Here is a 16,490-nt window from a genome sequence, read left to right on the forward strand (position 1 = left end):
AAATATATATTATAACAAAATCGACGTTCCGCACTTCGTTAAATAAAAAAATAATTTAATTTGGACTTTTTATTGATTTTTGTTTTTTCTTGTAACAATATCTTGAGATTGTTTATTCTATTCAATTAAATAAATATGTAATTTGTATGGAAATATGAAATTGGTTGTAATAAGTCTTTTTTTATTATATATATTATAAATCTAATGCAACATACTTAAAATTGATATTATAATAGTAAATATTTTTAATAATATTTTTATAATAAAAGCTAAGTTTTATTATAATGTTGTATTTTTAATTTTTTAATTCCACTTTTTATCAGAGGTTTCCAAAACCACAATCCTAATTACCCACGTCACCATTTCATAACCAAAATGTTCATTTTTCTTATAAATTCGTACGTTATAATACCACATTTTCTGCACTAATTATTTTGGAAACGCCTGCTTTTTATAATAGTTTCAATAATTATAACTTAACTATAATTAAAAAAACTATAAATTGTAATTAAATTAAAATAAAAATATTTGCTCTTTTTTTTAAATTAAATTACTTTAATGTAATTTCATTTTCGATAGAGTCAGTCTTTTAACGTTATCTGGTGGACAAAAAATAGATTCATTTTTGTCTAAACATCGGGCATTAGGTAAAACGTGAAAAAACCCGAAACAATTGGGATGGGTTTTTGGGACTGCTTCCCGAATTATTCCCATTTTTATGGTCCAAAAGGCACCAGATAACATTTGAGACCAGATAACGTTAAAAGACTGACTGTATTATTGTAATCTCCGACGGTTTGTCAGTTTTTTCCTTTTTTCAAAACTCAAAATATTATTGTTTGACTCAATCATTGACAGTCCCAAAAATTTGACCAATAAATACCAATTTTTTGATCTTTGCTTTAAAAATTGTTTAAAATAAACTTTAAACAAATATCTCAACAACACTTTTTGTAGATGAAGCTGCTTTTTGTTGTGAATTACCTTTTGTTATTAATTCATTTCAACATTTTTTTTTCTCGCCACAATCCTTTCAAAAATATAAATTGAATTTTATCTCGAAAACAGTAAAAAATGTCTGTGATTGATGGATGCCACGCAGTGGCTCAGGCCGCTTACTACATGAGCGACACACAATTTATATTCCCAATTTCGCCTGCTACTTCTATTGGAGATACTTGTGAGGAAATGTCGGCTTCTCACGTCAAGAATATGTACGGAAACGTCACTTCTATCGTTGAGATGGAAAGCGAACTTGGCTCAATTGCTTCTGTACATGGTTCGTCAGAAATTGGTGCAATTCCATCCACCTTTACTTCATCACAAGGATTGTTACTAATGCCACCAAATATGTTCAAAATTGCTGGGGAGTTACTTCCAGCTGTTATTCATGTTGCATCGCGAAACATTGGAGCTTCTGGGATGACTGTGTTTTGTGACAATACTGATGTGCTGTCATGCAGATCAACTGGTTTCTGTTACTTAACGTCGAACACCCCACAAGAGAGCTACGACTTTGCCGTCATATGCTATATGGCCACAATCGAAGCATCACTCCCCTTCCTCCACTTCTTTGATGGGTTCAAAACTGGCTACGCACTCCAAAAAGTGAGCACGTTGGAACCTAACGAACTTTTCGATCTGATCAATAAAAAGCAGCTGGAGAAGCACAGACAAAGGAGACTGTCTCCACACAACCCAACAACACAAACTCTCATACAGTGCAACGATACAGCTTTCCAATCAATGGAACGTACGAACGAGTACTATAACAGAGTACCCGAGATTGTCCAAAATTGTTTCAATAAATTCGAAGAGAAGACTGGAAGGAAATACAACGTTTTTGATTTGTTCGGCGACACTGATGCTGAGGTCTGTATCATCGCATTTGGTAGTGTCTGTGGAACAATCAGAAATTTGCTTTTGGAAGAGAACAAAAAACTTGTTGGGGAAAAGGTGTGCCTCATCGAAGTGAGGCTGATTCTGCCTTTCTCTGTCGAGAAGCTAATTGAGAAGATTCCAAAAACTACAAAGAAGATCGTTGTGCTTGACAAGACCAAAGAACCTGGAGCAAACGGGGAGCCTTTATATCAAGCTGTCTGTTCTGCATTGAACGAGGCCGATATGAGAATCAAAGTTCATGAATGTAGATATGGTCTTGGAGGCAAGGAAATGACCCCTTCCATGATTCTATCGATAATAAAGAATATTGCTGAGAACAACAAGCTGAAAACGATGTTTGTTCTATTTTTTTGCCTTATATTCTTCCCCATTCTGAAATGGCGAATCTTGTTCTGTTAATCACTCATTCTATAAATACATCATCTATATACTACATTTAATAATTTACAAACTATACTAAATATATTAAATTGTAATTAAATAAATAATATAGTAATTTGAACCATATGTTTTGCCACAAAAGAAACAAACAACTGATTATAATAAAACAGCTATTTATTTATAGTTTCACAATTGGTATAGACGATGACGTCACACACCTCTCACTTTCATATGACTCAAACTTCACGATGAAAGGCGCTGATTTTGAGGCGATTATATATGGTGTTTCTGGTGTTCCAATATCAAAAACGATTTTGGGTTCCACAACGAAAGATGAATACGTCCAGGGATTTAAAATGATAGATATGGCTAAAGAAGCTGGAATGGTAAGAAACGATCTCAGGATTTCTAAAAGAGAAATTCTCTCACAATTTGAGATTGAAGAGGCGGACGTTGTCTTTGTATTGGAGAGAACTCAATATTTCGTTCCTGTTTTGAAAGACATAAAGAAAAACGGGATTCTTGTCATTTCAGAAGATTGCGAGTCGTTCCAACAACTCAGCCTTGAGACGCTTGAAACGGTGTTGACGAAAAACGTCAGAGTCTTTTTCAAGAAAATGACAACTGAAGATTGCGTCAAAGAGGTACTAAAAATGAGAACTGGAAATCACTCATTTGATGAAGCAGATTACAAAGGTGGAATGTACAAACAGAAGATAGAGAAAATTATAGAAGAAAAGAGAGCACACAAGAAGGTTGTTAATGACAAGTACTACACCGATATAGTGCTGAAGATAGAAAATGGACATGGAAACGAGTTGAAAGTGTCTGACATGGTGCCTGGGTTCTATTGCCCAACTGGACAGTCACAGTTCAACAAAAGAAGAGTCAACAAAAGAATACCACATTGGGATATTAACATGTGCCAACAATGCTCAACGTGCTCTATCGTGTGCCCGTCATCATCCTCACGAATATTTGCGCTTGACGTCGACCACCCAGTACCCGACGAGTTCAAGATGAAAAATTCGACAAAGGGAAAGTACAAGTACCGCGTGCAAGTATCACCGGAGGACTGTATGGGATGCAACAGCTGTGCGAGTTCATGCAAATCGAAGGCAATAACTATGCTTGAGGACGACGATAATTACGAAGAACAAGTGAGAAATTGGAAGTTCGCAATGACGATCCCGGACTTCGAAAAGAAGTCGACAATTGAGGAGTTGGCAATGAATAAACCATTACTTGAATTTGCGAACGTATGTACTGGTTGTGGAGAGATGGCTTCGGTCAAAATGGCAACACAGTTGTTTGGAAAGAGGATGGTTTGTGCTATGACGTCTGGGTGTTCAAGTGTGTCTTCTGGAGTAATTGGTATGACTGCTTTCACAAAAGACGCAAATGGACGAGGACCAACATACGGCAACTCACTTTTGGAAGACAACATGGAGTATGCCTTTGGGATGGCAGTTTCGTTGCACCAGAACAGAGAGATACTAGTTAAACATGTTAATACAATTGTAAACAACAAAACACTGAGAAGCAACATTGGAGAGGAGTTTGCGAAGTTGTTGGAAGAGTGGCTTGTTGTAAAAGAAGACGGAGATAAAGCCGAGGAACTTTGCGCAAAAATTGAACCACTTTTGAAAGAAATCAAAAGCGAAGAAGAAGAGATTGTTGAGGTGCAAAAGTATGCTGAATACTTCCACAAGATTGAGGCGTGGAGCGTTATTGGCGATGGCGCAGCATTTGACATTGGTACTGCTGGGGTTGACCATATTGCTTCATTACACGTTGGGTTAAAGACAATTGTTAACAACACTCAAGCTTATTCGAATACTGGCGGACACCACTCAAAGGCAAGTCCAGAAGGTGTGGTTTGTAAATTCGCTTCAAAGGGAACTGATGCTGTTCAAAAAGACTTGGCATCAATTCTGATTAACTACGGCACGTGTTACGTTGCTCAGTGTTGTGTTCAGGCAAACCCCGAGCAAGCAATGAAAGCTTTGATCGAGGCCGAAAGGTTTAACGGACCGGCGTTTGTCATATTTTATTGTGTCTGTGTCGATCACAAATTCGACCTCCATAACGCAATTGAGGAATCGAGACTTCTGGTCCAAAATGGGTACTGGAACTTGTTCAGATACGACCCATCAAAGAAAGGAACTGGTGTTAATCCACTCACATTGGACAGCGAGTGTAGGATTGTTGACTTTTCGCCAGTCATCATGAATGAAGACCGATTTTCGTTGCTTAGAAATGATGACGACAAAACAAAGCAACTTGTGAAGAGTATCCAAAACAAAATGCAGGAAAGACTTGACGAATTAGTGAAACGAGCAAAGAACTAATTAAAATCAAATTGGGTTTTAACAACATATATCCAAATTTTGGGTTTAATAATAAATTGAATATTTTTAGATAAAATAAACATTAAAATGGGATGGATTCAGTCCAAATTGTTACCTTAACTAAATACTCGTCTTAAATACTTGTTGATGGATAAAAACTCGAGTGTTTCCATGACTGACGATAAGGTTGTTTTTAAATACAAATATTTTTCATTTATCTTAAATTTAAGTTTACTTATTCATTTGTTTTTTTGATTAAAAAAGATTATAAATGAAAAATCAATACAAACTCTTCAACTTGAATCTTTTTCCTACCATTGATAATACACATCTTCATTATCTAAACATATAATTGTTTATCAATAATACTTAATGACACAAAGCTAATAACTTAATAAAGAAAGAAATCAACATAATCTTCAAATTTGTTTTTATGTAAAGAATTATATTATACTTATTGTTTAATAAAGAAATTGTTTGTAAAATAATAACTACCTAATTCACATTAGACAATTGTCAAGTATTTTTTGATATTGTCAACATTATTCAATTGAATAATGAATTAGTAATGATTAAAATTAATAACACAATAAAGGTTCATAACATTTAATACAAAAATATAATTAACATGATAAATGATACCAGAGGTTAATTAAAAATAAATGGAAATAAACTCATTTAATTTTCTGTTTGTTGTGCTTGTTCTGATTCTTTTAATTGCTCTCTTTGACGGATTGGTCTTCTCTTGACAACTTCAGCTTGTTTCAGTTGTTTGATTTGTGACTTCAACACTTTATCAGTGACTTTGTGGAGGTTCTCGGTTGATGCAATCATAGTCTCTTTCATGTTGATTTTCTTCACCAATTTTTCAATAGCCGCTCGAGCAGTTTCTGCGACATTCAACGAATAGCCCTTTTCGAAAGCTGCAGCAATCCTTTGAACGATCTTAGAATGTGTAGAAGTGTAAGCCATAGTAGCCTTCTTTTCAACATATTCTTTAATCTTTTCAGCATCTCCCTTGAATTTCTTTGTTGCAACTTTAACACTCTTCTTAGCAGCAACAGAAGCAGCAATAGTTGCATACTTCTTTGCCAATTTACTTGCAATTTTGGTGATCATCTTCTGTGTTCTCATGCGTTGTTCAACATAATTACCAGTGTCTTCAACACCAACAAATCTTTCAAGTTTATTACCTCTGACAATGTTATCTCTGAATGGTTGAGTAACTTTATCTGCTGTCGATCTCATCTCTCTCAAGACTCTAACTTTAGACATACGAGCCTCATGAAGCAGTTTTTGCTCTCTTTCAATCTCAAGTTCAAGTCGTGTTCTATCTTCTACAACTGTTGCATATTTAAGGTCTCTATACAAATAATGAAGTTTATTGGAGTGAGTACGTTCGGTTTGCTCAAAACGCTCAATTTGTTCTCTGAGTCCAAGAGTCTCCGAACGAACAGTGTTAATTCGGTTTTGGATCACTGCAGTCCTCTTGAAAGGTGAGTACACGTCCGCCAAAGAAAGTGTGACAAGTAAGAGAATAAACATGTTATTAATATGTGACATTTACAGTTTTAACTGCTTTATAATTGCCCTGTTGCGTTTTGTCCCTGGTTGGTATATGTTATTGTGAAAATTGACATTCCCTAATTCCGGTCGTTTGTAACAAAGACGTAGAAACTTGTTGATCAAAAAGAATTCTCACAATTGCATCTTATTTTAATTATTCTATTCAATTACTATTAAAGTGTTATATGTTTTATGTTAATTTCTTCGATTTCATACCTTTTGAGAAAATAGAGTCTTTAACAAATTTTCATTTGGTGTTTCAAAACAAATCCAAATCTCTTCTGTATGGTTTTTTATCACTTCTCGTAAAACGACTTTTTGTTCTTAAAACACCCTCTAAATGATGGAGTCTTGTTTTCAACAAGACAACTTTTATTTTCTTTCATTATCTTCAGCATTTTTGTACAAATGAAACCATAGTTTTCATTATTTTAATAAACTTTTAATATATGATTGTATTTATACTTTCATTTAATACATATAAACTAAACATAATAATTAATAATAACCTTTTGAAAACAGTTTTACCACAGATCCTATTTTGACGTCTTTTTTTGTCTTCACACTTTTTCATCCCAATTTTTTGCATTTAGATTTCACATTTTCCGACAAATTGCTCCAACCTCTGGGACATTCCAACAATTTCCTTTTGTGTTATATTTTAATGGTCAATTGAATACAACAAGATAAAAAAAATAATTGTACCATATTTGTAATACAATTATTATAAAATAAATTATAAAAATAATAATTATTTTTAACTTCAAAAACAATTTTCGTTTGTTTCTAGTTTTTAAAATACTATTATTTATTATTAAATTTACTATTCGAATAATGGGTGTTATTTTTTTGTGTTAATAATTTTTGAATTGAATTCATTATTATCGCAAAAAAATGTATTTTTCTATCTCATTATATTATTATAAATTTACTATTAATTAATTTTTGAAAAATTCTTTTGATATTATAATAAAATAGTACATTTAATTAGACATACTGACTTACATAATATCTTCTGATAAACTAATACAATAATAAAATTATTAGAATTATTCAACCATTTTTTGAAGATAGTTAACATTAGCCATGATTTTCTTCATCTCCTCGTTTTTAGTTATTTTGTACTGATTAAATTCTTTCTGAAGAGTTTCATATTTGAGAGTTAAACTTGACCGCTTTGTTTGCAACCTATTAAGTACCACTTTTGCTGTTTCCAAATCGGTAGTTGTAAGATCGGAGTCTCTCACTTTCTTTCTTAGTAAATCGTTTTCTCTGTCTTTATCTTCAATTGAGTTGTTAAGGGAAGTTATGAGTTTCTGTAATTCCTCATTCTTTGATGACAAAGTTTGTATTTCGGAGGTGTTATGAACAGTTGTTACTCGTTGACGTAAAGCAAACAACTCGGCATTTAAACTATCACTTTTATTTCTTAATTCTATTAACTTTTCGCGATAAACACTGTTATTTTCAGACAACTGTTTTATTAAGTTATCGTTTGTAGAGTCACTGCTTCGTGGATTATTCGCAAAATTTGAATTGAAAGGTGTTGTATAAGGATATGACATTACTCTTCCTCTATTTGAATTACTAGTAATATTCTAGTATAGTATACTATTTGTATATATTAGTAATTTTCATTAATAATTATTAATTAAATGTACTATTTAGGTTTTCTTCACAAGAAAATAACTCAATAACCCACAAGTCAGTATGGAAGACATCCAATTTCTCTCAGATCTCCATTTGGAGGAACCACTCAATTACCAATATTTTAAAACACATCCTATAATTCCTCAAAGCAAATATTTGGTGATCGGAGGAGATTTAATCGATTATAATAATATCGAAACTATTAACTGGTTTTTCGATGATTGCAGTCAACTCTTCAAAACGGTTTTTATCGTCTTTGGAAATCATGACTTTTACAACTTTAAAATTCCCCTCTCAGAAATGAATCTCCCGTTTCAATGGGCCGTTCGCAAAAACATTTTTTATGTGAATAACATTTCCATCGTTTTTAATACGACCGAAATCTTCTTTACCACGTTATGGAGTTTGTTGGACAAAACGAAAAAAGAGGAAACAAAACAAGCGCCTGAATTTCGATACATAAAATACACAAAAACGAAATTACTTGACTTGGAATCATATAACAAAACGTTTGAAAACACTCATTTGTGGCTTGCAAACAAAATCCAAACGTCAACAGCAAAACACAAAATCGTTTTTACACATCATTGCCCGACAAAAACACTTGAAACGCCAAGAGATAATTGGTTCACTTTTTTTAGAAGTGATTGTGATGATTTGATTCAAAAAACTGATTTGTGGGTTTTCGGACACACTCACAAAAATGTAAAAACTAAAAAAATCGGAAACGCACTGCTTGCTACAAACCAGTTCGGGCATTTGTCAAAAAACGAAAATTTTTCGTTCGATGGAGAAATGACAACAAAGAAAGTTTTCAAAATCTACAACACACAGAGTGTACTATAATTATACTATTCTTTTCTATTTTATTGTATCTATTAATACAATCACATAATAATAATTCTATTATTTATTTACTTATTACCAAAGAAATTTTTTAATTGTATTTTTTTATGAATTAATTTCAAAAACAATTATAATTTTATAATTAGAAACATTTTTTTATAATTATAATTAATAAAAACTATAATTTTATAATTAGAAACATTTTTTTATAATTATAATTAATAAAAACTATAATTCTATTACATACAATTAAATTATTATTTATTATTTCCATTTTATTAAAAAATATGATTCCTAAAAATGCAATTTTGGGAATTAGAAACATAATTTTCAATTAAACAATATATAAATATAATAAAAAAATCAAAATTGTTTTAAAAAAAAATTATCAGTTCGATAATAAAAAAATCAGAAAAACCGAAAAATGAACTAAATAAAAAACAAAACGAAAATGATGCGCAATGTTGTCTTTAATTATGTTTCTGCGAACCCACTTTATTCAGTTTCGTGGAGTAACCGTAAAGACAAACCGTTACGTATTGCCACGACTTCATTTATGAGTCAAATCAAAAATTCATGCGAAGTTTGTTTTTGACAAAATACATTAAATAAACCATAACGAAACTATTATAAAACTATTTCTTAACCATTTCCAGACTATTTTTAAAACTATTTTTAATAATTTGAAAAACTATATTAAACGACTTGAACGAGAGAACAACACGAGAAATGACTTAAATTATTCTTCCCATTCCCTTTCAACGCCTATTTGTTATCAAATACTAACAAAGAGGTCATTCAGTTGAACGAGCAGTCGAATCAAATGTTAAAAATTTGTGACACGGTGATAGAATATCCGCCGACCAAAGTCCAATTTAGTCCCGACACGTCAGTCGGGTCACGTGACTTATTAGTGACGGGTGGCTTGAAGCCCCAAATCTTCGAGATCCAACAAAACCGGATGGCGTCCGTTGCTATATTAGGTGCTTCGACTGAGGCCCTTTCCCCATGTACTTCGTTAGATTGGAATACAGTGAATAAAGATCGACTAGCGACGTGTTCTCTTGATACGACGGTGACTGTGTGGTCTGTCGAGACGTGTCAGCCGATTAAAAAATTGATAGCACATGACAAAGAAGTGTACGACGTTGCCTTTGCGGCGAACCCGGACTTATTTGGAACAGTTGGTGGGGATGGATCGCTTCGTATGTTCGATTTAAGAAGTCTTGAACATTCAACGATTTTGTACGAATCACAAGGGTTGGTCCCGCTACTCCGGCTTGCGTGGAACAGATTCGACGCAAATTATATCGCAACATTCTCCGCTGACTCAAACAAAATCGTCGTCATCGACGCGAGAAAACCAGCAGTCCCGTATAGCGAACTCGCTTTACACCAAAGCAACGTCAACGCTATTTGTTGGAGCCCTCATAGCTCTACACATATCTGCTCAGCTTCAACAGATAGAAAGGCACTCATTTGGGACTTGTATCCTATCGAATCAGGAAAACCTCCTATGGTCTTACAATATGAGGCATCAGGAGCAGTTAATGATGTGTCGTGGTGCGGAACTAATCAAGACTTGATATGCGTCTCGGTCGCAAACCAGGTCCAAGCCATTAGGATTTAAACTGAATATTATTTCTTCCTTTTGTTTTACATTTGTACTAGAAATAAACTCTTCTAATGGTGTAGTAATCATTCAATTAATAATTTGTAAATTAATAAACCATAATTTACTAATTGTTAAAGTATGGTTTATTATACTATAACAGTGCTAATTTTTAATTGGAAACAATCATTTCAAAAGCAATCAAAAATAGTATTTAAAAATAGTTAAATATACTAAAAATATAGTATACAATTTAAAATAAATAAATTAGAAATATGAATGAAGGTATAGTCTAGATAGAAGTAAACAATTAATTAATAAGTAAACAGAACTAATCACAGAGTGTCAAGAATGTCTTTCAAATCGTCATCCATTATAACTGGATTGCTCTCGTCGACGTCACAAGACTGTATTTGGTAAATTCCATCGTCGTCTTGTTTGCCTGCGTTTATTGTCACTGGAATGGCTTTGGATGTCACGGTATTCCCATTCAAAGTGTTTAAAAATACAATCCCTAATGTGCGAAACATGTTCTTTCTTGCACAAGAAATTCCCAACTTCAAAGCTAACTTATTGGCAAGCGCCTTATCCTTTCCAGTGTATACCCCACGCCCATTTCCCCGGCTTGTTAAGTCCAGGAAATCGACAAAAGAAATTGCTGTTGTCACTTTGTATTGAAAAGTATATCTCGTAATACCCTCCTTATTTATCGACATTTCTCCATCCGTTTCTTGGTCAACACTAACAATTTGCGAGTTCCACTTTTCAAATCCAATATACGTGTTGAGGATTTCGTACATCTGATTGAGGTTGATTAGTCGGTGGATACCATCTTTCTTATCCTTCGCATACGTGATTGTGTACACATCGTCTTGTTCTGTGAAGCCATTGTGGCATTCCTCGTAACACTTGAAAAGGTCGGATTTGCGATAAAACCAAATGTGGAAGACAGATTCATCGCTTTTAAGACGAGAACTTTTGTAGAGCAGTCCATATGACCCAAATTTTTTCTGGATTCTTATCTCTGCTCCTTCCGAAACACCTCTCAAAAACAGAGAATTTGAGAAGGGAGGATTGTAGAAGCTCAGCAACTCATCTCTTTCCATTTTATAGGTTTGATTATATTGAAATTTATTTATATTTCTTTGTGTTAATATTTTGGGATGTAATCCTCTCTACGAAAAAAAAAATATCGGAATAACAAAAAATACTTTTATTAGTATTTATAGTTTTTTTACTGTTATTTAATTATATTACATTTTTTTATTTTTATATAATAATTGGCTAAAAAATAACAATTAATAAAAATTATAATATGTTTGGATTATAGTTTTATTAAAAATATAATAAAAAATTATGAAATGATGATTGAATGATAAAATATTTTTTTTATAATCTAGATTATAAAAACATGTTTCTCAACAGAAAAAAAATTAATTTCCTTATATTAAATATAGTTTAAATATTAATTTAAAGTCCTTGGAACAAAAAAACCAAAACAATGGTTGAGATTTCAAATAATACGATGTACGACACGTCAGAGTCTTGCTATCTCAAAACGAAGAATGAAATGACAAGTTTAGTCAGAACGCTTGAGGAGTGTGTTGTTATATCAAAATTATTTATAAATGAACCAACAAATCCCGAAAAATTTCGCGTATCATCCCTGATGATTCAAGAAATTGGGAATCGACTTTTTGTGAAGACTGATGCTTTTTACCAAGCTTATATCAAAAACTCACCTCAAACACAATCTTGTTGGAACGATCACACATTTAAGAATGAAAAAAACGCAGAAGAAAGCAGTGTTATAAGACAACTGGCAGAGATTCATAAAACCAGCGAGTCGAAGTTCAGACTTATCTTCTCTTCAGAGCAGTCACAGTTGAACGAAAATACACTTTATGATTCGCTTAAAGGTTTCAACAACATCTACGCTGTTGTTAAAGATACTTCTGGCAATATTTTTGGTGCTTTTGTTACGTCTCCACCATCGCAGAAGAACAGAGCAGTCGTAGACAAAAAACACTGCTGCTTCAGGGTGGCAAGAAATAATATGTGGGAGTTACACATATATACGCCAAAGCATGCCGTTGAGTCCTTTGTAATATTTAACGAATCTGCATTTGCGTTTTGTGTGCCCTACGCATTTGCCATTGGAATAAATGGTGTGTCAACAATTTCTCCAAAATTTTGGGAAACCTATGACGAAAACCCTTCGACTAAAGTACCCACAGAAATTACCGCGAACGTGTTTAATTCGACAAAAGCGCGGGAAACCTTTGGCGTCGAGTGGGTGAAGGTGTTTGTTTGTTGATTTCCTCACAATTCCAAAGAGCAAATTTAATTTAATAGTTTAAGTTATATAACATGGCTTATTTAATTAATATTTTACCGTTTCAAATAAACGAATTGAAATTCAAATGAAATAATAATTATTATATTAATAATTACTAAATTAATAATAATAATTAATTTACTAATAATTATATTCAAAATGTATAAATAATAAATACAATAAATAATTATTGGGTTTTTTAGTTTTTTCATAATAACTTCAAAGCTGAAATGGAACAACTTCCATCAGAGCCACAACCCAATGTATCAAACCAATTTTTGTTTTTAGACCCGATGAGTAATCAGGTCGACAGTTTGTCAATAATACAGTTTTATTCAATATCTCACAATAAGAAAGTTTGGGGTATTACCCTCGCGGAGTGCCATTTGTCGTTCGCGAAGCGACCGAACGCAACGAGTTAAATAAAACGATTGATGTTCCCGAGGCTTCCTCAATTCCCTATTGGGTTTTGAAGCCCGAGATGGAAGAAGACACAAAGATACGGAACACATATTTGAACAACACGTTCAGCCACTTTATTTCAGACAATCAACACTATTTCTTGTACCAAGTTGAGATGGGCGATGTTATGTTTTGCAAATTCGATGGCAAAATACAGGAAGTCGAGACGATCTATGTTGGCGGCGTTGTCAGGCAAATTGGGGTTTTTGAAAACAATTTATGGCGCGACCCGGGGCAGTGTGTCGGGGAGGTTTTATTTTACATAGCAAATGAAAACAACGTTTTTGTTTATACTGTCACAGATGAGAAGCCTGTGCTACTTCGAGAGATTCATAATACTGAAAAGGTCGAGGATGTTCTCATGTCCAAATTTGAGAGGGAGGTTTTAATCATTTCAACGCAACGTGAAGTTCTGATAGCTGGCGTGTTTGATAATTTCGAACAACGGTTTGAAGTGGAATATCGACAAAATGATGAGGGGGTCGTTTCAATTGCATTTGGATTGTTTCCAATCATTTTCATTGGAAAGGGGTATGGATTGTATAGATTGGATGTACTTAGTGGGAAGTCTACAGTAGTGTTTGGGTATCAAAGTAAAATTCTTGGGCTACGTAGTGTGGTTTCTGCACCATTCAATCTTTTAGTATTGACAACTGATCATTTGCATCTCTTTGATTCAAGACTCAATTATGTTTGTTAATATCATTCTATTGAATATTTTAATTATTTATATATTATTATTTTACATTTATTATTATATTTATTATATTATTCAATATATAAATATTATTATTATAATATACTAATATTATATAAATTATAATATTAGTATATACAAGTATAATAAGTTTATAACAAATTAATAAATAGGGAGTGCAATGCTTTATGCACAGTATACCAAGAAATGAAATCATGAGGAGTATTGATGTGTTGGAACGAGATGATAAAATAGTGGCATTAATAGGGAGTAAAAAGTATATTGTAATCGTCCCATTTTTGTTTAATAAAGAGAAAAAGATGTTTGATAAAATGAGTGAGACGACGCGAATAGATTTGCCTGTGATTGTGCCTATCAATCGTGCCGAAAAGAAAACTCAAATCACGGGATTTTTCTTTTTTTCGAAAAATGAGAATGGGGTTTTGTTTGTGATTGACAACGAGAGAAGGGTGTGCGCCCAACACTATGAGTATGGTAAAATACCAAAAGATATTAAAATGTATCCAATTTTGTTGTCAGCACACCACATGTTTCAACCTGGAGTGGAAATTCAAAGGATGAAAGTTTTGGATATTTCAGGGCCTCTCCAAGTGATGAAAGAGAATCCCCAACGTTCCGACCAGAAAAGTGGAAAAATGAATATTCAAGAACGGATGAAGAAGAATGCGGAAACCAAAACGAAAAGCAATGAGAATAGCACTGAGGAAGAGAGTGAATAACTTTTTTAATCAAAAATCTGATTGGGGTTTCTTTTTTTCTTATAATTACTAATATTTATAGTAAAATATACCAATTTTAAACTATCAAAGAAAAACAGGAAGTAGGGAAACAAGAATTCTCATCCCCATCCCAAAACCTACAGAAAGTTACAAAATCATACGGAATACTATAACTATAAATAAATGAACTAATAAACTCATTTCATGGATTACTCGGCTGACGCTTTCACAACACTCTATATCGTTGGTATACCAGACTCTGCCACAGAACAAACTATCAGAGACGTATTTTCTAAGTATGGTACTGTAGAGTTGGTAACTATTCTTGCGAAACGCCCGAACTACATCACACGAACGATCTTTGTGAAATACTCGAAGAAAGAAGAGGCCTTAACAGCCCGCCGTGAACTGAATGGGACGAACCCGTTTGGGAGTGACGGGCAAAACATCAACATCAAAATAGCTGATAAGAATTATAAGAGGAAAAGAGAAGAACGGATGAGACAACAAGACTTCTATATGAGGAAACCGATGGATCGCCCGATTGATCGTGACCCACGAGAATACCCCCCACGAAGAGATGACTATCAACTCCCTTATACTCCTCAAGGAGAGAATGGATATCAACAATATGACCCAATGTACCCACAACCAATCTACCAACCTTATCAAATGTATTACCAACAACAACCTCCTTACTATAACACTGGGTATTCAGTACCACAAGATTCTAACCCTTATAACTATAACTACCCACCTCAACCACCTCCTCCTCAACAAAATATTCAAGGCCAACAACATACCCTACCTAACCCTCCTCAACATCAACAAAACTCGAATGTTACACAACAACAACGCCAAAAAACGGCAGATAACCAGAATTATAAACCAGCTCCAACTCCAGTAGATCAACCGCGTAGAGAACAACAACAATTACCACAAAAAGACATTCAAGGAAATAGGGAATAATCTTTTAATACAATAAAGATAATTTGATAAGTCTTATAATCAATAATTACTTAATAATATTCTATTTTGTTTTAAATACGTGTGAAATAATGTGAGGAGGGTGGTTTTAGGGTTTTTGTTGTTTTTTTCAGTTTTTTTCAGTTTTTTTCAGTTTTTTTCAGTTTTTTTCAGTTTTTTTCAGTTTTTTTCAGTTTTTTTCAGTTTTTTTCAGTTTTTTTCAGTTTTTTTCAGTTTTTTTCAGTTTTTTTCAGTTTTTTTCAGTTTTTTTCAGTTTTTTTCAGTTATTTATCTATTAAGTAAAAAGATTGTGTTGTTATTTTTTTTAACGAAGTTTTTATATCTAAAACAAATAGGTTTTTAATATAATCAATAAAATAGTAATAATATAGTAATTAAATAATAATAAAGTAATAATATATTATTATTATATTATCAAAAGAAGGAAAGAAGTCCAACTTTGAAAAAGAGATGACAGAACAAAAGGAAGGGCAAAACGAAATTGGTGACGAACAAAATTTTGGATTTGGAGTTTCTAAATTTTTAACGTTTTTGCAGGCGATTGGAGGATATGATGACGGAGAAAAAGAAGATGAAGAAATTGATTTGGATCGAGTGGATGAGTTGGGGAAAAAGATGAAGCCGCTTGAGGTTTGTTTTTATATAATTATAATTATTAATAATTTAATTAATAATAATATTATTATAAATAAACCAATAAAGAATACTATATTTACACCATAGCAATATCGTATGATGTGTCACCGATTTCATGGGAAGAACCCAAGTAAAAACAAAATCAAACGACAAAACAGACTTAAGGCTGAGAAGGTCCTCGAGATGAAAATGGACTTCAACGACACCCCTCTTGGAAGTGTAACAGCAGCGAAAAAAGTGATGGAAACACAACACAAAGCATTTGTCGACATTAAACAAGAAAAGGTGTAATATATAACATTTTGTATAACATTTTTGTGGT

The 16,490-nt window shown here is 33.0% G+C and overlaps 10 protein-coding genes across 10 annotated transcripts; 7 read left to right on the forward strand and 3 right to left on the reverse strand.

The window, feature by feature from the left end:
- Nucleotides 1–1,074: 1,074 nt before the first annotated feature.
- EIN_095840 (pyruvate-flavodoxin oxidoreductase, putative) lies at nt 1,075–4,634 on the forward strand (the record flags this gene model as incomplete). The annotated part of the gene is made up of 2 exons (XM_004254050.1): nt 1,075–2,237; nt 2,468–4,634. The coding sequence occupies 2 exons, from the start codon at nt 1,075–1,077 to the stop codon at nt 4,632–4,634; spliced, it is 3,330 nt and encodes a 1,109-aa protein (XP_004254098.1).
- Nucleotides 4,635–5,312: 678 nt separating this feature from the next.
- Nucleotides 5,313–6,179, reverse strand: EIN_095850 (hypothetical protein; the record flags this gene model as incomplete). Its single annotated transcript, XM_004254051.1, has 1 exon — nt 5,313–6,179. One exon carries the CDS (start codon nt 6,177–6,179, stop codon nt 5,313–5,315), a length of 867 nt encoding a protein of 288 aa, XP_004254099.1.
- A 1,070-nt stretch (nt 6,180–7,249) lies between these two features.
- EIN_095860 (hypothetical protein) lies at nt 7,250–7,765 on the reverse strand (the record flags this gene model as incomplete). The annotated part of the gene is made up of 1 exon (XM_004254052.1): nt 7,250–7,765. One exon carries the CDS (start codon nt 7,763–7,765, stop codon nt 7,250–7,252), a length of 516 nt encoding a protein of 171 aa, XP_004254100.1.
- A 145-nt stretch (nt 7,766–7,910) lies between these two features.
- On the forward strand, nt 7,911–8,696 carry EIN_095870 (hypothetical protein; the record flags this gene model as incomplete). Its single annotated transcript, XM_004254053.1, has 1 exon — nt 7,911–8,696. The coding sequence occupies one exon, from the start codon at nt 7,911–7,913 to the stop codon at nt 8,694–8,696; it is 786 nt and encodes a 261-aa protein (XP_004254101.1).
- A 451-nt stretch (nt 8,697–9,147) lies between these two features.
- EIN_095880 (WD repeat-containing protein, putative) lies at nt 9,148–10,326 on the forward strand (the record flags this gene model as incomplete). The annotated part of the gene is made up of 2 exons (XM_004254054.1): nt 9,148–9,279; nt 9,490–10,326. 2 exons carry the CDS (start codon nt 9,148–9,150, stop codon nt 10,324–10,326), a joined length of 969 nt encoding a protein of 322 aa, XP_004254102.1.
- A 317-nt stretch (nt 10,327–10,643) lies between these two features.
- On the reverse strand, nt 10,644–11,414 carry EIN_095890 (hypothetical protein; the record flags this gene model as incomplete). The annotated part of the gene is made up of 1 exon (XM_004254055.1): nt 10,644–11,414. The coding sequence occupies one exon, from the start codon at nt 11,412–11,414 to the stop codon at nt 10,644–10,646; it is 771 nt and encodes a 256-aa protein (XP_004254103.1).
- A 563-nt stretch (nt 11,415–11,977) lies between these two features.
- On the forward strand, nt 11,978–12,625 carry EIN_095900 (hypothetical protein; the record flags this gene model as incomplete). The annotated part of the gene is made up of 1 exon (XM_004254056.1): nt 11,978–12,625. One exon carries the CDS (start codon nt 11,978–11,980, stop codon nt 12,623–12,625), a length of 648 nt encoding a protein of 215 aa, XP_004254104.1.
- Nucleotides 12,626–12,876: 251 nt separating this feature from the next.
- Nucleotides 12,877–14,545, forward strand: EIN_095910 (hypothetical protein; the record flags this gene model as incomplete). The annotated part of the gene is made up of 3 exons (XM_004254057.1): nt 12,877–12,958; nt 13,000–13,799; nt 13,979–14,545. 3 exons carry the CDS (start codon nt 12,877–12,879, stop codon nt 14,543–14,545), a joined length of 1,449 nt encoding a protein of 482 aa, XP_004254105.1.
- A 204-nt stretch (nt 14,546–14,749) lies between these two features.
- On the forward strand, nt 14,750–15,514 carry EIN_095920 (hypothetical protein; the record flags this gene model as incomplete). Its single annotated transcript, XM_004254058.1, has 1 exon — nt 14,750–15,514. The coding sequence occupies one exon, from the start codon at nt 14,750–14,752 to the stop codon at nt 15,512–15,514; it is 765 nt and encodes a 254-aa protein (XP_004254106.1).
- Nucleotides 15,515–15,982: 468 nt separating this feature from the next.
- On the forward strand, nt 15,983–16,459 carry EIN_095930 (hypothetical protein; the record flags this gene model as incomplete). The annotated part of the gene is made up of 2 exons (XM_004254059.1): nt 15,983–16,162; nt 16,256–16,459. 2 exons carry the CDS (start codon nt 15,983–15,985, stop codon nt 16,457–16,459), a joined length of 384 nt encoding a protein of 127 aa, XP_004254107.1.
- Between the last annotated feature and the right edge of the window lie 31 nt (nt 16,460–16,490).

Source organism: Entamoeba invadens (assembly GCF_000330505.1).
Source record: "Entamoeba invadens IP1 unplaced genomic scaffold scaff_1105074725199, whole genome shotgun sequence".
NCBI classification, from domain to species: Eukaryota; Evosea; order Mastigamoebida; family Endamoebidae; genus Entamoeba; species Entamoeba invadens.